The sequence below is a fragment of the Cynocephalus volans genome, chromosome 10 (genome assembly GCF_027409185.1).
Source record: "Cynocephalus volans isolate mCynVol1 chromosome 10, mCynVol1.pri, whole genome shotgun sequence".
NCBI classification, from domain to species: Eukaryota; Metazoa; Chordata; class Mammalia; order Dermoptera; family Cynocephalidae; genus Cynocephalus; species Cynocephalus volans.
The window spans coordinates 17,182,084-17,204,709 of record NC_084469.1 but is presented as its reverse complement, the minus strand read 5'-3'; the positions used below and the strand labels follow the sequence as shown (position 1 = coordinate 17,204,709).

Here is a 22,626-nt window from a genome sequence, read left to right as displayed (position 1 = left end):
TTCCTTGTTTCCCCTGACAAATTACTGAACCTAATTTCCTTAATTTCCTCATGGGATTGTTTAAGGATTAAATGATTAAGTACAATACATGTGAAACAGCACTGAAAACAGTGCCTGGTACAAAGCAAGCAATCATTATCAAAGTTATAGTAATCCACTGTGCTTCCTGGTACAGGGCACATCAGAGGTTCCTGGGAGCTAATCTTGATTGCCAGTGTTCAGTGCGGTGTGTATAAAGAAAATACCATGGAGTGGACATGGGAGAGGGAAGGACCTAGTGCAATGGGTAGAAAGGAGCAGAGGTGTCTGCAGGCCTAGAGAGTGTGGCCAAGCAATGTGGGGGCAGGTGGGAAAGTTTGGCTGCTGTAAGTCATCACTCAAGTGAAAGTGACTGTGAGGTGCACTCAAAAATGAAAGGCAGAGAAAGGCCTCTTTTCGTTATTGTTGGCCTTCGTCTTTTTAAGTAATGAAAAAGTTGAGAAAAACACAGTTCTCTGGGGACATGGTGAGCCAGGCTTCAATTCAGTACGACTGCCAAGAGGAGTGAACCTGAGCTGCTCTTTGTTTCCAACACAACATGGTGAGGAGCCAAAAGAAGACAGCAGTGATCTAACAGTCATCCCCGACCTTCAGAGAAAGGCAGGACCATTCATTCCTCTTTTCAAATCCCTAATTGCCTCACTCCCCTAAAACCTTTTTTTTCCCCATCGGAAACAGACTGGAACACAATTAAGCAATGCTGTCAGGCTGGGTCAGTCAAAGGTAGCCTGATGGAAAAAGCTGCTCATGTTCTGTACCCCAAAGGGGAGTACATGGCAACAACGGGAAATGCCACATTTGGGATTAGGTGCGGGGAGAGGAGTGGCCCGCAGAGGCCTCCTTGAATGAACAAGGATGTTCCTCAAAGGGTTTTGGGTGGAAGGCCATCAAAGCAAATTGCACAGAACGATACCCTCTCCGGGAACTCTCAAAAGGAGATGGCTCTGTTACCTTACATGGGTAGCTCAGGGGTAAAAAGTCAAAAATGCCCATAAGCCAGAGCTTTCCCCTTATGAATTTAGGAACGTGGTTTTCAATGCAAATAAAATCTAAATTGTAGAAATAGTGCTGGAGTGTGTCCAAACACTCCCTCTATGTCCTTTGAGTCATTTGGAAATGGTTAACAAACAGGTTGGACACCTGGGCTGATTACCCCTGAAGGGGATTTCCACACAAATCCTACACTGTAAAACCATCCTCTTCCCTTCCCAAAGCGATTCAGTCCCACTCTCTAGACTGAAGTGTGCTCTAAAGACTCCAAATTTCCTAAATCTGATTCTAGGCTTCCTAAGCTAGAGCAGCAGCAACTGCTGCTGACACAAAGAAACAAGGAGCCAAGCAACTTTGTGCTTTTAAAGAAAGTTTATTTTAAATTAAGAGGAACAGATGTCCAATGTTTTAAAAGCCACACATTTGCGGGTTTGGCTGACAAACCCTCTAAGCCGCATTTCATTTCTGTTCCCATAGTCAGCCAGCCACTTGCAACTGACTCACTCTGGGCGCAGTTTGGGCCAGTCTCCTGACTACAATTAGAATCCCAGATATCAAATGAATCCAGGGTGTTTGGGTGGAGAGCAGGTGTTTAGAGGCATTTAAAACAATTTTCCCCTGTTTAATCTAGCAATATCAACACCCACACAGCAAACTGTGCAAGGCTAGTGGGTCAAAGAGAATGAGCAAACAGTTGGCACCTGCCTATCCCAGCACCACACAATTCTAAAGGCAATGAGTAAGCAGCTGTCTAGAACACGTTTTTGTATAATCCCTCTCATGAGTACTGGCTAAATATGCAAATACATATAGGTTATTTGCAGCAATTCAAGGCCTCACCCCCAAGGCAAATGTATTACCTCAGGTGAACTTGGCCTTGTGGGGAAGGGAGGGACAGTAACCCAAAGCCCTGTCTACCAGGCACAAATGACTCTTCACTTGCTTCTAGAGTTTAAAGTACATTATGTGCTTTCTTTTCTTGTTGTCTTTGAGAATAAAGGAAAAACACATCTTCAGATGCTATGGGTTTGTGTAGTATCTCATTTACCATGTCTTGTAAATATCAGAGAAGATTTGATCAACATGTTAGAGATGGAATGTTACTCAGCTTTCAAAGATTGCAATTAAGTTCCTGTTTAGGTTGTTTTAATTTTTTGTAGCACATTAATTTATGAATAAAATAAACCAATTTTTTTTGTGTTTATTTTCTAACAGGAATGAGACTTTTAGGTCTATTGAGGAAGATCTTGCATATCATCAAATCAATCCTTTTATGGTTTAAAAGCTATTTATTCAGCAAATTGCACTGGACATTCTAGATTGAGCTTTGTAACAAGGTATTAAAAGTTGATATTTTTCTCTTCCTTCCAGATTTCTTAGTATTAACATTCTTCATAATGAAAACAAATTAGAAAATGTCAACAGTTTAAGGTGAGGTTATAAAACTATTTTATTACTGCACACTAAATTTTGCATCTATGTGCTTTATACATCGAGTAGGCTACCTGAGGGTTTATTTTTAATTTTATAAGGTTTTGTTAGACTGTGGTGCTGACAACACCAAGGTCCAGGGTTCGATCTCTGTACCAGTCATCAAATTAAATGAAGAAATAAATAAGTTAATAAGATTTTGGTTTCAGTAATCAAGTCACTAATTCAGTAGTTCCTGCTTTTCTCCTTATTGACTTGGAATTTTTGATATCAACTTCTTTAATAATTCCTTTTCACTTACTCCAAAAGTCTGACAGAGTATCTACTCCAAAACAAGGGCATATATGCTAAGAGCATTTAAAGACATATTTTGGTTTCCGGAGGAGTGAATGCAATGTTGTGAAGTTCTTGCCTGTGTATCAGATGCTCAGTCTTTGATGAATTAAAAATTGGGAATATACTAACATTTATTTTGATACTTTACATGTTATTCAATTTAGTCCTTAGACAACCTGTCCATATATCTTTATTTTCATAGATGAAAGAAATCTAGGCTCAGAGTTAAAAACTTTCTTAGGTCACATAGAACATGTGGCAGAAAGCTAAACCATCATTAACATAAACTGCTGGGGCTGCCCGGTTTAAATCAGTTGGAAATTGGTGCTGATAAAACCAAGGTCCAGGATTCTATCCTGTACCAGCTAGCAGCAAAAGAAAAGAAAAAAAAAAAAAAAAAAAAAAAGCCACAGACTACTGCACATGGAGACAAATCACAATATATGAAAGGCTTTTTGACACTAAAAAGTTGGAAATCCCTAGGAGCTCCTTACACATGGGTTAGTCTAAACACAATTCACCCTAGGTTACAAGAGGGCAACTGATTATTTTATTTAGCTGAGTGCATGATTTGTACTTAATAAGTCACTATTGAATGACTAGTAAAAACAGAAAGAAAAGCCTCATGCTGTTCTACAGACAGCACAGCGCACGCTGGGGACACAGGCTGAGCTGGTTTATGTAGTAGCACTCACTACTGCCTTCACTTTGACAATCAATTAGTATGTTTAAGAAACTTCATTCCAGCCTTGTCTTTTTCTGGATTTTTACAGAATGGGGATAGATGGCCACTATCCAAATGAAAGTAAAATTCTTTCTTTCCTCTGAGCCCCACACTTCAGATTATGCGCGGGCGTGCGCACGCACGCGCGCGCACACACACACACAGAAAATACAGAAAACTGTGGGAAAACGGACATTGCACATGTTTCTACTGTCTGTTTTAAGGGAGGTGCTCTTCAGTACTTAAAGTGTATAAATATATATTGTACTGCTTGACAGTCACTGACTTGGGACATGATAAAACATTGTAGATGTGTAAGGCACAGTATGAGACTTGAAGTACGGATGAAATCAGAAGAATTCCCAGGCCCTCTTCTTTACAGTAATATTAAACCATCCACTTGTAAATTTTCTGCTCTCATCAGCTGGATTTAAGTAAGTATATCTTTGGGATCATGTAGTTGTATTCACTTTGGTGAATACAAGAAAGGAACAAACAAACCACTGGAACAGAAGGGTATCACTGCTCCAGCTAGAATCCAGCAGGAACGTCTGAGCAGACACACCTGAACACTTGGAGGAGGAAAGGAGAGCTACTCTTCATTTGTTTTTAAAGCAAATTCATTTGAAAGATAGTGAATAAACAGTCATCGTAAGTCAAATATATTTAATTACTTGGACCTTCAGCCTTCTTTTTTTAATACACCACCCTGACACAAATTTATCAATAAATCCCAAAGATTTAGTATAAATAACACAATTCATATTTGTTTTCCTCTTTCCTTTCTTCAAACAAACACCAAATAAAATGCAGATGAAGATGAAACAGAACTGGAAACTGACTTTGGAACTTATGCTAGCCTTAAAGAAACTAAAAAATTATGTTGGTTAATGTGAATCTATTCAAAATAAAGCATTTGGATACTACTTTTCAAGTAAGGTCAAGTTAACCGTAATACTGCTAGAAAGTCCCTGGGGGAATAAAAGATTGTTAAGGAAGTAATAACCTTTTCAAAACCCACAAAGCAGGTTACTTGTCCTTTATTTATTTAGTTGTGGTCATGGACACTATCCCAATTCCCTATAAAATCCTCGACACTGCTGCAATATGGCGTAAAGGACTCAAAGTGCCACTAGACATAAGGACCAGAGTTTTTGATTGTAAACCATGATGCTGGGTAATGTTTGAATGACAACATTTGATATGGATGGTCAGATGAAAGATACCAAAATGTCAGACAGCCCATCGACTGGTGTTGCCATGAGATTCAACAGTCAACATCAGTCTGATAAGCTACCCGACAAGGTGGTACAGCCATGGAGATGTCACGACGGTAGGCAAAACAAGGAGACATTCAGGCAGGATTTGATAAAACAAGTTAGGCATTTCTGGCCTGTTGAGATTTAACCCCAATTCTATTCTATGCTGACACAATGTCAGTATCAATTTACCTAAAAGAAAAAACTGTTTATTTTTCTCCCAAACAAAATGAAATGAACAAGTTTAATCAGAAACATCCCAAAGGAGGAAAAAAAAAAATCACATTAAGAATAAAACACTTACAGAAAGGGCAAGAAAATTGGGTTACATAAAAAAGTAAATTTCTGTCTTTTAAAACCAGAGTACAAGCTAGCTAAAATTAAGACAGATAAGTGTGGTTTTAAAAAATGAGTAATTTCTCATTCTAGTGTCCTTTGATTTGTATATTATCACCTTTCCTCTCTTGTGAAAACCAAGAAATCCCAGGATAGGCCAATCCCAGGGGTGCCATTTAATAGGATGTAGCTGCCCAATTCCAGCATAACAAAAGATGCCTCGGTGGTGGCTCTTTCATGCAAAGAAATGAAGGTTTAAGAAATTCTGGTTGTTGGTGGATTTGGCAAGGCCGCCATCCAGTTGGTAGAAGCTAAAAGGAAGTAAAAAATCAAAACGCTGAAGAAAACGGACACAATTTTGGAATGATCAAAGATGTCTTTATAAAGATTTTTCATGACTTCATTCTAAATATACAGAATAAAAAATGGTGTCAGCTCATTCGTGAGACACCAACCAGATTTTTCTTATACTGTCTCAAAATTTAAAGATCCGTTTCCCCAGAGGGTGTGCAATGCGTCATAAAATGGCCTTTTTTTGAGAGTGGGAGAGGAAGGGCTGGGTAGAATGGCATATTAAATTGTACCATGATAGACATGCAAGACTGTTAACCAATCTAGATCATTTATATACATTTTGATGACTTAGAAAAACAAAGCAATCATTTGTGACAAGCCTAAAAAGCCTGACATATTTAACATACTTAGGAACTTTTTTGTGTGATGGGAACTCTCTAATTGTACCATGTGGGCCTTTTGAAAGTAACATACAGAGGCCTTAACATTCCACCCTAAAAAAATACAACATGGATTGAACTGTGAAGGTGGATACCTTACCTTAACACACAAAGGAAAAGTATGTCAGTGCAAAATATGGACTAAACTGCTTTCAGGAAAAAAGTTTTTAAAATTGATACAGGTTGGAAAAGGGAATTTTTCTTCCTGATTTGGAGTCCTCCCAATTTAAGGCAGAACCCATCCATTCTAATTTCTGCAGTTAAAAACTTTCTCTGCTTATTTAGTTTTCTCCTCTGAGTTCAACCGCTGCTGGATTCGTTTGGCATAACTTTGTGCCATGGAGTTAATGATAGACAGGATGAAGTAACACACCATCACAACGACCAACTTCTCAAACATCCAGGATAACCAGTTTTCTCCCTGAAAGAATAAATGCAGAACAATCCAACGAGAAAGGCTTCATTAGTTGAGTAGTAAAAAGGGGATCATTGACTATGTTTTAAGGAAAATAATGAGAACTTGAAGATTATGACCTATAAAGCCTAAACAATTAAAAATTAAGTCTGTGTTCTCAGACACCCTGAAATCTACACTCAGGTCTTCTTACACCCAGCTGCCCAGATTTCACTTTGTTGGATGTAAAGTCAGGGTTGATTCATATAGTTTAGAATGGGAAGACTGTGAGGTCATCTCTCGTCTTTTACTATGACCTAAGAATAGTCTTTGATTAAATTCTGCTGTCTGAAATCGCCATGCAGATACTTGCTGAGTCGTGTCAACACCATTAAATATTTTTGTGGCAGAACTGGGAGCTGCTTTTAAAATATGAATATATCTATCAACTGAGGGCAGCAAAGGGCCACACAAAGAGTATACGGCCATTAAAAAAAGCCACTGTGCTTCCTTCAAGTTTCCCATTTCAGGTTATTGCTTACTCATCCTCTTCCAGTCATTTCCCCTTGCCACAGAACTGTTTACAAAAAAGGGAGGCTTAGTCTAAGTTGAAGTTTTTAAATTCAGCCTTGTTAGGAGCCTAGGTTTATGGGGGGCGGGAGGAAGATAATTTTCTCACAGCTGAAAAATAAATAAAGCAAAAACGGAGTATTCAAATTATCTCAGGAAGTCTATACTTTGATATGCTGTGAATGTTAACTTTTTAATCCATTCAGGAAGTTTATCTACTAATAAAACATTTAAATCCAAGGCAACAACTCATTCTACATAACAGAACCATTATTTTCCATTACCCTACCCTTGTTTTGGAGAGAAGACACACAAAATAGAAGTTACACTTTCTGGTTTAAGACAAAGACTAGCTTCCCAGTAGACAGAGCCTCAACTTCTGTTAAGAAAGACTAGCATACAGACCTCACTCTATTTGCCTAAAAATGTCAAAGAGAGCTGTGAATGTAATTTCAGCCTGAAACTGCCCAAGGGGGAGAAGAAGCAGCTGGAATAAAGTCTCACCTGTGGTGTGCCCATTTCGTTTCTGTGATGAAGCTTCTGTCGCTGAGCCTCCAGGTATTCCTGGAATGGCTTCTGTAGAGACGGACCTATGCCGGGGACAGCACTGGAAGCAGGGTACAGTAGCCCCAGGAAAAAAGATACATTGGAAAGAAAAGCAGGAAAAATGTTAAAGAAAATCCACTTACCGCCTGGACTCAAATAGCAGGGATTGGATAGGAAGAGAAATAAAATAAAACACAGAGCTGTTGAAATCCTGTGAACTCTTTAGTGGATAAAAATTCTTCCTTCTAACAATCCCTTAAAGGAGAAAAATCTCTCCCACCAACATGTCTGGGAGAAAGTAAATCTGGAACCACTTCTAGCAGAAGAGTTAGTCCTCACAGTGAGGAAAGCTCAGCTGATACTGCACACCGGTGCAGTACAAAGAATAAAATGAATGACTTCTGAGAAGTCCCACATTTATCAACACCAGTTCCTGTAAGAACTGGTTTGAACCGATTAATAAGGAAATGACTTATGTTTGTGTCATCCCCAGTTAAAAAAGAAACTGCCCGCCCTCTCTCTGACTTGCCCCATCTCCTCAGAGGGGGCGGTCCTTTCTCAACCCAAGTCCTTATTAGGACAATCTGTGCGTCATCCTTATTCAAAAAGAATGCATTAGCAAATTTGGGAGGCACCTCCCACTAGTCAGAAGTCAGTGATTAACAAAGGAACAAAGAAGGACCTATGAACCTTGAATCATTTCATGGTTTATGGTAGATGGTTTGCACAGAAACTCCAGTACATTACTAAACAACTTGTTCTGAGATTATTGGGATAGTGATTTCTGATAAGTTTGTACTAAGAGCTCCCTCTCACCCAGAATACATGGAGGCAGTGCTGTTAAACCGGTCTGGCAACTGTAGCTACCAGGCTCCGTTTTAGACATGCTTGCAGGCATTTTTAAAATGGTAACTTGGGGCAGTTTAGAAAATCAAACATCTCTCTTTTCTGTATCCTTTATTTTCTCATCTGTCAAACCAAGGCTAAAAGCCAAATAAGCCCAAACTTTTTCCTGGGCCAGCAAAAGGTATTCCAATATGTATTTGCAACAGTGCCTAATGCTCTCCCCTGTAAGTATACTGATAACTTACCTCTTTTCTAGAACAATTCAGTTGCTACTTTTTAAATAAAAAGCAGAGGAGAACGTTTTTTGCTACTTTATTTATCAGAAGGTAACAACTTTCTAACTCCTGGCTGGTAGTTTTCTTTGATCCTATTATCTATCAACCACCAAACACTTAAAGGAATCCCTATTTTGTGTCTAACACTGTAATACACTGTAATAGGTGCTATGGAAAAAAACAACAACAAACAAACAAACAAACAACCTGCAAGAAATAGTCTATTACTACAAGGAACTTAAAATCATTATGGGGACTCAGCACATACACACACAGAGGAACTGATCTGTGAGCAAAAGAATTTACAATTCAATTCTAAATTTTTTGGTACAGAAGATACATATGTGCTAAAAGGAATTGGAAGGAGAAAAGAGAGGTCAGTGTGGGGTGAAGTTGTCAAAACGGTACTTTAATGAATACCGAAGGATATGTAAAAAGGCCTGAACAGATATATATAGTAAAGGCGAAGGCTGCGCGGATTAGATCAGAAGACTTAGGACAGGCATCAAAGATGGAGAATAGCAGTGAGGTCTCCATCTCCAGTCTCCAGTCTCACTGACTTTTAAGTGGTCTTACATTTGTGAGGTAGACCAGAAGAGCTGCGTATGAGCTGTGTTGCTGTTTCTCAGCAATGATTTTAACTACAAAGGGGCAACAATAGGACAAAATCTTTGGAAGATTTTCCTTAGTAGTTCAAGTAATCTTTCCTTATATAATACTGGTGGGAATGTAAATAGCTCATCCATTTACATTGGAACTAAACAACATGAATATTTAAAAAATTCCAGCAAAATACATACATAGAAAGATGGCTATGAAAACTGAAGGTTTATAAGAACTTTCCTTTTCATTAATCAATTCATTCACCTTAATAAAAATACTCTATGTCATCATTTTAAATTACCAAGGATAGCCATAGTTAAGCCATTATATAAGAGAAAATTTAGAACCATGGCCCAAATATTAGAAAGATTCTAATTTTCAGGGCCGGCCTCTCACTTGGGAGAGTGTGGTGCTGACAATACCAAGTCAAGGGTTAAGATCCCCTTACTGGTCATCTTTAAAAAAAAAAAAAAAGAAAGAAAGATTCTAATTTTTTTTTTATTGCTGCTGAGGGGAATGAGGTAGGAACTGGCAACAATCATTCTAGATTCCCTTCAAAATAATTTGAAAAGAAAAAAATAATTTGTAAAGATAAATGATTTGCCATCATAAGTCCATTAAAGAGATATATACTTTAGCTGATAGAGTATATATGTCATTATAAGAATTATTCTGGGACTACTGCTGAGATTAATTTACCAAGGTGCTAGGTATTATGTGCTTTGGGGAGTTTTTGGTGGTGTGGGGGATGTCTCTATGCAGATTCTCATAAGAGACTAGGGAAACAGCTGAAAATAGATAAGAGGTTAAAAGTTTTTATAGCAGTATATTAACCATCAAAAAGTCTGGGAGAAAGTATCATGAGCAAATCCAACATGATATGAATAAATCTTTTTTTTTTTTTTTTTGCAGCTTGCAGGTATATGGATCCAAACCCTTGACCTCGGTGTTTCAACACTGCACTCTAACCAACTGAGCTAACTGGCCAGCCTGAATAAATCTTAAAGTTAACAGATTTGAAATCTAGGTATTCAGTATTATATAACCAATTGCTTGTCAGATACTCTTAATCTTCTATATATATTCATCAAAATTTTAGTTCTATTTTCATTTCTTTACCTCTACAAACAATGGCTTAGACTACTGATGCCTCAGCTTATACAAAACACTTTTATATTAGAGTTTTCTTAATTATCACTAAAGCTATTTTAGTAATGGACTAGATAAAAATTGACATTACAGCTGCCACTCTTAATATGCATGTAAGGCAAACAATAATACCAGAATGGCAACCTCATTCCTCAGGTTATTTTCAAGCAGCAGACCAGAGAAGCAAGAGTCCATTCTGACATGTAAGACTAACTAAGTACATACATGGGTTAGGGGGAATAGGGATAACCTGCAACACAGTTCAGTGGCTTTCTATAGTTGGCTTAGGAAATAGCCTAAATACCATTCTTTGAAAGCCACTAAATTCAGGGCAACCTTGCACACCTGGCTAAGGACTCTCATCTAAGCCCACAGTGAATGAGTGAAGTCTTCCACCTGCCCTCTAGGCTCTGATTAAGTTCAAAGAATTACAGTTTTGTGATATAGAAGAACATAAAGTAGGAGGATAACAAACATACATGAGCTATTTTCACTCAGCTGTTGGACTGAAATATACTTAAACTGGCCCTGTAAATAAAAGTCACTTGCTCTAGGTGAGAAAGTCTTAAAAGAAAGAAAGAAAGAAAGAAAGAAAAAAGTTGATCTCATCTGTTTTCCTTGCTGTGGACCTTCAACACAGTGGGTAGAACAATCTTTGTGGGTAGAAGATATGAAAAAGGAAAGTTCCTATGAATCTTCAGTTCTCAGAGCCATCTTTTTGTACATCTATTTTGCTGGAATTGCTTTTTTATTTTCATGTCGTTTAGTTCTACTGTACATAGCTATTTGAACTCCCACCTGGTATTACATAAGGAAAGATTACTTGAACTACTAAGGAAAATCTCTCTTCTAAATCTTGATATTTTTATTCTTAGCACAAACAGCAAATATAACATCAAAAAACAAATTTCCAACAAATTAACCTAATGGCAATTCTTGCACTTTTGTTACTGATTTTAAAAAAGGATTAAAAAAAAATCCTCAGAAATGCAAGCAAAAGATTGGGGAAAAAAAGTAAAAGAAAAAGACACAAAACTCCAAACCCACTCAGGTCTCAAAATTGGTTTCATGGGAACAATATTTTCCTGTGCGTACATACCTAAGTATCTGTTAAAACAGACCCAAAACAAACTTCTTTGCAAACTTAAATATTGTTTAAAAAAATCCATTCAAAATAACGTTTGGGCAAAATTCCGTCAAAAGCCCTGACCAATTTGCAAACAAAATCTATTATTTTTCTATAGTTTTTAATACATATGTCACTCTGCTTCTGGAAATAACTTAGCTGATAAGAAATCTGTATTTTATTTTATTTTTTGGCAGGTGGCTGGTAAGGGGATCCGAACCCTTGACCTTAGTGATGTCAGCACCATACTTCTTCTAACCAAGTGAGCTAACAGGCCAGCCAAAGAAATCTCTCCCCATATTTCCTCATTATAAAGGTCTGCATTATTCTCTGTATCAACAAATGCCAGAAAATCTTCCAGAGGAAGCATCACAATTGGCAGAGGTTGTACAGAAGTGGGTGGAGTGATTAGTCCTGTTTTTCATAATGCTTACATTTTCATTTGTTGGTTAATATGGAGCACACACCCATTCCAAGCATGCCTAGAATTCATCGGTCACTATCATTTTTTTGGCTGCTGGCCAGGGGAACTGAACCCTTGACCTTGGTGTTACAAAGCCATGCTCTAACCAACTGACCTAACCGGACACCCCAAGATTGATGATTTCTAAACTTTTTGTCTGACTTCTTCAGGATCTAAATTCGATTGTCATTGTTTTTACCTCCTAATGTGGCTGCTGAAGAGCTTGTACTAAGAACAGGTAAAATGTCAATGCTACAACTTTTTTTGCTGTTCCTTGTGAGAACATTATTAGTATTATCTTCATTCTACTGTTTCTTTATAGAAATCTTTTCAAGACACTTGTCTGTTTTGTGAGGGTTAGTTTAGTTAAAACTAGGAATTCTAACCTATAAATCTGATTAATGGGGTGCAGAAAAATTACAATAAATTGCCATATGCTAAAAGTGAACAAATAATTGAGGGGCCCACAGTAAGCCCCCTTTTGTATGGTGGAACTCCCACTCTTTCCATAGGCTACCTTTGTACCATCCATGACTTCTGACATGTGGATTGAGAGAGTGCCCATCAGACCAATGGGCAAAGCTACATCCTCAATATATGTATAGCCATATATATTTTTCATATATGTTACCACAATAATGTTATATACATTACAAAAATACACAAAAAAGAAAATAAGATAAGATGAAAATAAATATAAGTAGAACTTCTATTATTTCAGTCGCACTTTGATAGTGGAGACTATTGGTTTAGACCATAAAACTAAACTACAAGGGGTACAAATGTTATACCTTGATCCTAAAAGGTAAAAACATCTTATGGCTTAGCAGACGAACTCAATGAAAGACTGTTAATATATCAGAGGGAAAAAAAGCTATTTCTGGGCTGGCCTGTGGCTCACTAGGGAGAGTATGGTGCTGATAACATCAAGGCCATGGGTTTGGATCCCATATAGGGATGGCCGGTTAGCTCACTGGGTGAGCGTGGTGCTGACAACACCAAGTCAAGGGTTAAGATTCCCTTACTGGTCATCTTTAAAAAAAAAAAAAGCTATTTCTACAAAAAATGCAGATTAGATGTTTCCTTTTCTCTCATTCTTTTTTTTTTTTTTTTGGTGGCTGGCCGGTCCAGGGATCTAAACCCTTGATCTTGACTCTAACCAACTAAGTTAACTGGCCAGCCATTTCCTCATCCTTCTAATGGACAGCTATAAAGAGAGCCTTTAAGAATCCAGATAGCCAAAGCTCAAGAGACTAAAACCCTGTGCCCACAGACTTAATAATGTACCAAATGAATATCAGGGCCTTTAGAATTTTCTTAATTGAATGAGGACCACTGTAAATAAATCAATAAATCAAATTTATCCTCTGACTCCAGAGAATTTTTCTATCAATTGAGATTCAGACCAGAAGCATAGGAGTAGAGACCTAAATAGAAAATGACTCCCCTTCTAACTGAAGCCAAGGGACTCTTCTGCTGAAGAAACTGAATTTTATATTTAAGGTACTAGTAGGATGCATTTTCAGGGATGAAATAAAAGCCTCTTCCCACCCTACCCCCATTACGTGCTGATCTGTCTTCTGTACAAAACAGGCAATGACGGTGTGATAGAACTTCAGCAACAAGATGGACTAGTAATTCCCTTTCTTGGTAACAGTCTTATAAATAATTCTCTGTTTTCAGAAATGTGCACATTTTAGTCAAACACTGTAGAGTTAAATTTTCCTCCCTAACCCCCAGGCAGTGATCTAAACAGGCTTAACGGTTAGTATTTTAATGAGTTGTCATTTCCTGTCTGATAAAGATTCTCACAGTATTTAACCACCAGTTTCCCTGGGGACCAAGCAATACTAGAGCTCTATTCATAGTGACTCAGAATGGACCTCAGACTCCTGGCCAGATTCAACAATGATAGATTACCCTCCACATGAAACTGTCTTTCCTCCTAAGGTAGACTGCTCAGAAATGGGTGGAGGGTGTTTATCAAGCAATCTTTCTGAAGAGACCAAAGGCCATCATGCTGACTCTCATTAACATGTATAGCTTTCTGGCCCTCTGAAATTAGAGGGGGAAAAAAAAAGACACCAATTGTTATTTAATATTAATCCAGGAATAAGTAAATGAACTGATGCTAACTGAAAACCAATTTATATGAGGGTACTTCAAAAAGTTGATGGAAAGATCTGTATTAAAAGATAATACACATAATACCAGAACTTATTAAAGTACCCTTGTATAAATTGATTTTTATCCAAGTAGAAATGGGATCTAGTAATCCTGTGTGAGTGGAATGAAAATGTTATTATCTCTACCATTTAACTGAATCGAGAGTAAGACTCTTTGAAGCTGATAAGAACAAACTGATAACAAACTGATGTATTCTACATGCTTTTGGATATGAAATGTGGTAGTCCACCCAAATCAAGTTCCTTTACATCCTAGGATCTTGGAAGAGCATCCCAACATAAAATAAATTCAGCATGAAAATTATGCACTATACAAGCAAATCTAGGGCTTTTTCATATACACAAGTTTGGATTGATAGTCTCTGGCACCTTCTAAAATTCGTTGTGATTCAACCTCAGGATTTGGGATTAAAACATCTTGAATTTCAATGGCATCTGTGCCCCTTTCAAGTGATTAAAACCTCTTTTGTACTCAAGTTAGTCCATTGTGTGCTGAGTGGTATTATAAACACATGACACCATCCATTTCTTCATGGCTGTGTAAAAGGAAGACCACTACTTTATCCAGAAACTTCAGGTGTATTATTGATGCTGCTTCACAGCACATTTCTTTCACAAAAGAATTTGCAATTGTCCTTGCTTTCGAACATTTGGAATTGTTTTTTTATAAGAATCAGAAGGTAAGACCTCCTTATAATTAGCAGGTACTCTTTGAAATAAGCTATCATTAAAGAGAAGCTCTAGGAAACAAAATCTTGTTTCAGAATGCAGACATGAGCAGCAGGAGTCAAGCAGGCATTTATGTTAATGAGGCTAGAGCTAAAGGAGTGGTCTATAAGAACCAACTAAAACAGACTGGCTGTCAAAACAAAGCCCTGTTAACATCAACTGATTTCACTTACAGAAAATGGCAGATTGGTGGCAGCTTTTTATAGCGACAGATCTGTTGATGGCTTGAAGATCCACTGAGATCTAAGAATGAAAAACTAGCAGCAGAGACCTGCAGACCCAAAGGTCAAGAATAGAGAATAGTTGGCAGAATTTTATTTTATTTAACTTATTTTTTAAAAGATGACCGGTAAGGGGATCTTAACCCTTGACTTGGTGTTGTCAGCACCACGCTCTCCCAAGGGAGCTAACCAGCCATCCCTAATAGGGATCTGAACCCATGGCCTTGGTGTTATCCGCACCACACTCTCCCAAGTGAGCCGTGGGCCAGCCCTGAGTTTGCAGAATTTTAAACTTAAGGTGAGATGGCCTGGAAGCTCATTGGTCTTGAGGTCAATGAAAGTGGCATGCTGGTGAGTAGATTAAAAAACCAACTGTATTGATTGGAATCCAAATATTAGTTAGGCAGAAAAATCACTAAATGCAAGTAGTTAACTAAGAAAAAAAAAGTCAAGTCATGATCTATGCCCTTACAGAATTTATAGAAGGGTGCCGCTAGGAGAAAGAAAAAATGCTTTTAAATCTACAGTACAGAAGCCAGTAGGTTTCTCTCTAAAAGTAACAACAGTAGTTAACTAGCTACAGCTGCACATAGGTGGATGCACATATGAACAAGGAGCACGGACAGAAAGAATTCATGCTGGCTCCCTATCAAACTCACATAGGAGCTGTTTAAAGTTGGTGCTCTAGTCCAAACTTCCAACTTCCAGCAAATGACCTCATTGCCTCTATAGTGCTTCCTCAAAGTCTCCCTTCTCTACCGCAAAAAGTCTTGGAATCTTCACTCCAGTTTTCAAGTAAGAACTGATTAAAGAGGATAATCAGACCACTTGGGTTTTTGACCTATCTCCATCCATCCTCTTACCATTTATATGAATTCCAAACTTCTCTGTGCCTTGGTTTCCCCATTTACACAGTGATAATACCTCACAGCTTTTGTTATACATATTAAATAAAAATTTATGTAAAACATCTGGCACAGTGGGTGGTTACCGAATGTTAATTTCCTTCCCACGTCTTTCCTTTTTTTCATTTGTAGTTTCCACCTCTCGTTTTTGACTAGTTTGTTCCTCAGCCTAAAATATACAGTGGTCTCTCCGATTAATAAAAGAATGAATTCATTTAGTCAACAAATAATTATGGAACAATTAAAATGTGTCAGGCATGACCATGGCCTGCCTTTTCCTGTATCTCACATTCCATGTAATCCAATATAATTGGGTTTTAGTTTCCATCATTCTACTGAAATGCTCCAGTTATGGTAAACAATTAACTTCCTAATGGAAATGTCCATTTTTCATCTAACAGTTTAACTACAGAGTTCCTGCTTTAACATCTAACTATGCTTCCTCCCAATATCTATAACAAAAACGTAGAATGATTAAGTGTCAAAATAGGAGGATATAGAGTATAAACTACCATGGACATGAAGAGGAAGGAGTTTTCCTAAACTGCAGAAGGTTATGTTAAAATCAGAGCGTACAAATGAGTCTCAGCAGCTAGGGTCTTAATACAAATGTTTGTGTTTCATACTCCCAAAATTTTTTCTGATTATTTTCCAGTGATCAACATCAGAGAGAATCAAACATGCATATGTGAACCATTTTATATTTTAAAATGAAAGAACAGATTTTCTTTCTGTAGAAGAAAAAGTCCAGGCCCACATAGCTAGTTCTGACCACTTTCCATAGAGTGAGGAACAAGAAACAATATTCAGATTCAAGTATTTAATTACTCACTGGTTAAAATGATCTCTCTTGCCACAGGCAAGCCCGACTCTGAGGTCAAACACCAAGTTAACTCAGAAATAGGAGACAGCAAAGAAAAGCATGGAACATTCTGTATCTGGTAAAAAGGCCCTGTTCCAGCCAACCCCATCCCCCAGCTCTCAAGTTCAGTGACTGAGTTATGGAAACTTTTCTTGTGTGGTAAAACTGGGGACTGTGCCTTCCAATAAGACCCTGGCAACCTGACAATGAGCCAATGTTCTGCATATGGTTTGTTGCAAGTCATATGCTTAATGTTATTTTCTGGGAATTCTCATCCTCTATTTGGTGAGAATACTGGAACACGTCATTTTAATCATGATTTTTAAAGTTAGATTTAGTTAGGCTCTTTTAAAAATATGTACAACTAAGGTCAAGGGTTTGGATCCCCATATGGTCCAGCCGAAAAAAAAAAAAAAAAAAAAAAAAAAAGGGACAGGTCTCTCCCATTGCAGAAAGTTTAAAATTAAATAAAAATTAGTTTTAAATTGTAATAAACAACAAATATATGCCTTTCAAGCTACAAAGTTCCCTGTTTCTATCCCTTGCCTTATTTCAACCTAGGTTACCAAAGAGTGAAAAACTCTATTATACCCCTAAGAACCTTTCCTCTATCCACCTGCTAAATGTACCATAAACTAAAAGGCTTTTTCTATAGTCTAACCTCTCTCAGAATACATAACTAATTCATTAAATCTGTTTAAATTTACATATATAGCTAATATAACTAGACTAATCCTTTGCTTTAGGAATAGATAAGGATACCTTCCCCTAAACCTAATGACAGTCGACACTGGCAACTACTTTCCAGAACTGTCCAAGAAAGAAATCTATTAATTATTATTTCCAGTTGGGGATGGAAACTATTAAAATGTAAATTTGGGGCGTAGGGTCTATATTCTCTCTGGAACCTTGGGACTGTCATACACTGACATACTGTACTTATAATACCACAGGCCAAAGGCATACTTAGGGTATCATATTTAGCTAGGCCACTCCATAGTTACAAGCCCTTCGGGTAGTCATCAGTATTATCACTCAAACCTCTGTAAAACTAAACCTGATCAAGTAACTGTCAATAGTAACTGTCCATGGCACCTGGAGGAGGTGGGAAGTGAGCAGCCTTGTAGGCCACAGGCACACCTGTGAGGTGATTTTGCCTAAATTTGGCCCTACACAAAACTAAGAGTTGGGCTATCTTGCTTATACCCCATGTGTCTCTCTTTCTCTCTTTTTTTGTCGGCTGGCCAGTACGGGATCTGAACCCTCAACCTTGGTGTTAATACCAAGCTCTAACTAACTGAGCTAGCTGGCCAGCACCCAATGTCTCTTTTAATTCATCTCTTCACTCTTCTGAATTGTCCCTTTCATCATTCTTTTAGGCTCTTTCCTATACACCACCTATCCTGCACTAAGAAATGCTTGTAGATGCATTGGTCGAGACAGCAGAAACATGGAAACAATCCAAATGTCCATCAATGGGAGAGTGATGATTAATTATTCAACAGAATAATATACAGTAGTCAAAATGAATAATCTTCAGCAACACACAACAATATTAGCAATATAATATTAAGTGAAAAGTCCCAACAGATTACCTCTTTTTATGAGGTTAATAAAACTAAAATAAAAAGTTGTATGTTATTTATAACCTCTCCGAGCCAATTTTCTTATCAGTAAAAGGGGGAAAATACCTATCATACAGGGCTGCAATTAGAAGTAAACAGTAATAATAAATACTACAATATATATAAAGTGCCCACTGTGTTCAAAAAATAGTTTCCTCAAGAATTACTTGTATAATCTTTGATGGAAGACTTTGTCTTGGCTAAAGGCATTTTATTGATCAAAAAGTAAAGTAAGATGGGTACTTTCTTTAGGGAGAGGTAGGCTTTTCCTCAATCTTCTCTGAGAACACACAAAATAGTCAACTAGCATTCTATCTTCTCCACTCACAGTCAGTAGAAACTTTGGAAAATGAGACTTTGAAAACCCAGGCATTATCAAACTTGAGACAAAAGGCATTTAAAAAATCTACATGCTTTGAAATGTTAATTCACTGATATGAATGTGTTTCAATTAAACTGGAAAATATTTGGTTTCAGGACATTTCACATTTTGACTGGAGTTGCAAAGTTATCAGTGGCCTCCTGAACCGCTACTCAAAGACATATGGTTGAAAGAACAGCAACTAGAAGTGGATGCAGAGAGAAGTTAAGTAACTGGCCTGTGGCAGAGTTCATATTCAAATCAAGATTTGTTTTGTCCAAAGCCTGTGCTCATTTCACTATACTATTCCTCAGCTGTCCTTACTCTTGGAATTCATTTTTTATTTTTCCTTGTCTTAGTTTCTCTTAATTTTATTTTAAATTTGAACTGTTGCTGACTTTTTTCTTGCTTGTCTTTTGATTTTTTTCCCCTACCATGCAATTCATCACTCTTTTAATTGTGGGCATATAGTTTCAAATATCCTTCAAAAGACTGCATTCCAAACTTTACTAGTTTAGTTTGATGATTTGCTATGCACTATTTAGAGTTTTAACAGCATAAAGAGGAGAACTAACGATTAAAGGAAAATGTTTCTACAGCAAGTTAGAGTAGTACTTGCTTTCAGTTCAACTCAACAACTGGCTTAGTGAGTCAGTCCAACTGCTCTCTTTTCTGAAAAAATTGCTAATCTATTTACTATTATATGAAATCATAAATTGGGGTCTGCTAAAAATTCATTCTCTTCATTTAGCATTTCCTAAAAAAATATTTTTTTTCTACTTCAAAATGTGGGAAAACCAATCATGTCACACTAAATTGGAGAATCTGATGAAAAGATAATGTTAATGATGAATATGCTAATTACCTTGATTTGATCATCACACATGGTATGCACGCATTGACATTCAACTCTGTACCACACAAATATGGATAATCAATATGTTTCAAGGTGTTTAGCTCAGTTGATTTTGGCACAGCTTTGTAACACCAAGGTCAAGGGTTCAGATCCCCCTACCAGTCAGCCACCAAAAAAAAAAAAATAATAATAATAATAAAAAAAAGATACCCTTTGGCATCTGATGATATAGCATTACTGTCACCTGCCAAATCTGATTATTTACACTGTTTAATATATTATCTAGAAAAGAAGCTGGGGTAATCCCTGTAGACACTGCTGGGAAAAAGATGAGGATATCAGAACATTGCAACATTTGTCTCCTAAAAGTAATTTAAAAAATAAGACACCAACCATGTAATTCAATAAAATCTGAATCCAGTAGGTCTTGAATATATTAGAATAACTTTATGCAAAACCATCTTATTTTTAAGAGGAAAAGATCACTGGAATTTTTTTTGTTTGTTTCAGTTTTTTGGCAGCTGGCTGGTAAGGGGATCTGAATCCATGACTTTGGTGTAATAAGGCTGTACTCTAACAAACTGAGCAAACTGGCCCAGCCTCAATCACTGGAATTTTTTGAGAGGTCAAGCTAGTGGAGTTTAAAAGAAAGGAATTACTGATTTTGAAAACATAAGGTATTCTTTTTTTTTTTTTTTAATTATTATTTTTTAATTATTTTTATTTTTTTTTAAATTTTATTTTGTTGATATACATTGTGGCTGATTATTGCTCCTCATCACCAAAACCTCCCCCCTCCCCCCCCAACAATGTCCTTTCTGTTTGCTTGTCGTATCAACTTCAAGTAATTGTGGTTGTTATATCTTCTTAAAACATAAGGTAGGGCCCAGCCCGTGGCGCACTCGGTAGCGTGCTGCGCTGGGAGCGCGGTGATGCTCCCGCCGTGGGTTCGGATCCTATATAGGAATGACCAGTGCACTCACTGGCTGAGTGCCGGTCACGAAAAAACGACAAAAAAAACCCCCCAAAAACAAAAACATAAGGTATTGTAACTTAACTATGTTGGCCTAAACTTAAAGGCACTTTTACTTCTATTTACTGTAGATAAATAACATAATTTCTTAGAAATTCTAAAGGCTGAGGAAACAGTAGAATCTGGGCTATACAAATGATTTGCTAATTTTTATTGGCCAGATCTTTTTTGGGGACACCATATGTTCATTTATTCAGCAGATATTTACTGAGCACCCGCTATGTGTCAGCCAAGATGCCAGGTATTGTGGACATAATAGTAAACAAAAACAGAAATGGTCTCTGCCATTAAGAAGCTTACACGTTAAAATAATAAGAAAGAAAGAAAAAAAAAAGAAGCAGCAACTTACAGGTTAGTAGTAAAAAGACAATAATCATACACTCACAAACACAAACATAAAAATACAACTATAAGTGTATGTACTTCATGCTTCTGTGAAGAGAGGTCCCTGGTAAAGGGGGTGTTTGATCTAGTCAGAAAAAGCTTTCTGAGACTGCAATAGCCAGTGATTCTCAATGGGGTGATAGGTTTGCTCCCCTGTGTGACATTTAGCAATGCCTGAAGACATTTTTGATTGTCACAACTGGGTGGTACTAGTGGCATGTTGTGAGTACAGGACAAGAATGCTGCTAAATATCTTACAATGCACAGGATAGTTTCCCATAACAATTATCTGGCCTAAAATGTTGACAGTGCCAAGATTGAGAAATCTGGAACCAGGCAAAGGGAAAAGCACAAGCAAAGACCACTAATGGGAGGCTCAAGTATGGCTACAGTGGTTTGAGCAGAGAAAACTAGAGGGGACAGACCATACAGGGCTTTATAAACCCTGTCAAGGAGTTGTTTTTTTTTTTTTTTTTTTCCCTAAAAGATGACTGGTTAGGGGATCTTAACCCTTGAGTTGGTGTTGTCAGCACCATGCTCTCCCAAGTGAACTAACCAGCCATCCCGATATAGGGATCTGAACTCGTGGCTTTGGTGTTATCAGCACCACACTCTTCCAAGTAAGTCACGGGCCGGCCCTAGGAGTTTTGGCTTTATCTTAAGAATGAAGGGAAAAACAAGTGGAGGGTTTCAAGAACAGGAGGAGCTGGGGGATGAGGACCTGCCCAGATTAAAATTTCAAAAAGATACTGATTTCAGTATGGTAAACAGATTGGAAGGGAGTGAAAATGGATGTGGATAGATGACATAGGTAACTAAGTAATATAACTTCTTAAAAACTCCAGAGCCTGGGGAAACAGAAGGTAGTAGTGATGAGGATGTAGATATAGCCAAAAAATTTCCTTCTATAAATGTTCAATACGAGAAATGGAGAAACAAAGAATGTGGGTATTACATGCACTGTCACTTTACAGTGTGTGGGTAGTTGTGGTAGTTAACTACATGTCCTTTTAGAATTCTCTTAAGGTGGAGCAGAAATTTCTAAGAATGGATAAAATCTTTTCCTTGTATTTAAAAAATAAGGGATAAGAATATTCCTTCTTTCTCTTTGAATGTGATATATGGTAATACATAAAGTGCTTTATTTGCAAAAATTCAGGCAGCAAAAAATGAGTAATTAAATTTTAATCTACAAGTTATAATCCACATTAATAATCAAAAGCTTAGGAATTAATAAAACCAATAACTGGCTCTTCAAGTATATTCTCAAGAATATTTTTTTTTCTTTAATTATTACATTAAAGCTGAACTAGAAAATATTATTAAAAACTATTTTTTGTTTTGTTTTGCTGGCCAGTACAGGGATTGAACCCCAGACTTTCATGTTATTAGCATCATGCTCTAATCAAATAAGCTAACCAGCCAGCCCCAAAACTATTTTATCACAAAACATACCATGTACAGAAAAGAATGAATATAATATATAATGTATGATTTAAAGAATAACAACATCAATATTCACAAACTCACCACTAAGTGGCAATTTTTTTAAAATAGCAAAAATTTTTATATAGGCCTTGTTCTGTAAGTGGCTAAGATAAAGATTTACATTCAAACTAAACAAAGGGCATTTCAACTTGACA

At 37.2% G+C, this 22,626-nt stretch overlaps 1 protein-coding gene across 3 annotated transcripts in view; it reads right to left on the bottom strand.

Annotated features, from left to right (window-relative positions):
* Window positions 1-5,065: 5,065 nt before the first annotated feature.
* Window positions 5,066-22,626, bottom strand: part of VMP1 (vacuole membrane protein 1) — a 136,925-nt gene continuing 119,364 nt past the window's right edge. For 2 of the 3 annotated variants that reach the window (XM_063110982.1, XM_063110983.1), the window contains 2 exons: window positions 7,318-7,420; window positions 5,472-6,270 (listed from right to left, as the gene is read on the bottom strand). In XM_063110982.1, the coding sequence (XP_062967052.1) occupies window positions 6,127-6,270; window positions 7,318-7,420 (247 nt within the window). In that variant the 3' untranslated portion in view covers window positions 5,472-6,126. Of the gene's footprint in view, window positions 5,427-5,471; window positions 6,271-7,317; window positions 7,421-22,626 lie in introns of those variants that run through there. The other variant, XR_010024619.1, reaches the window with a different exon arrangement.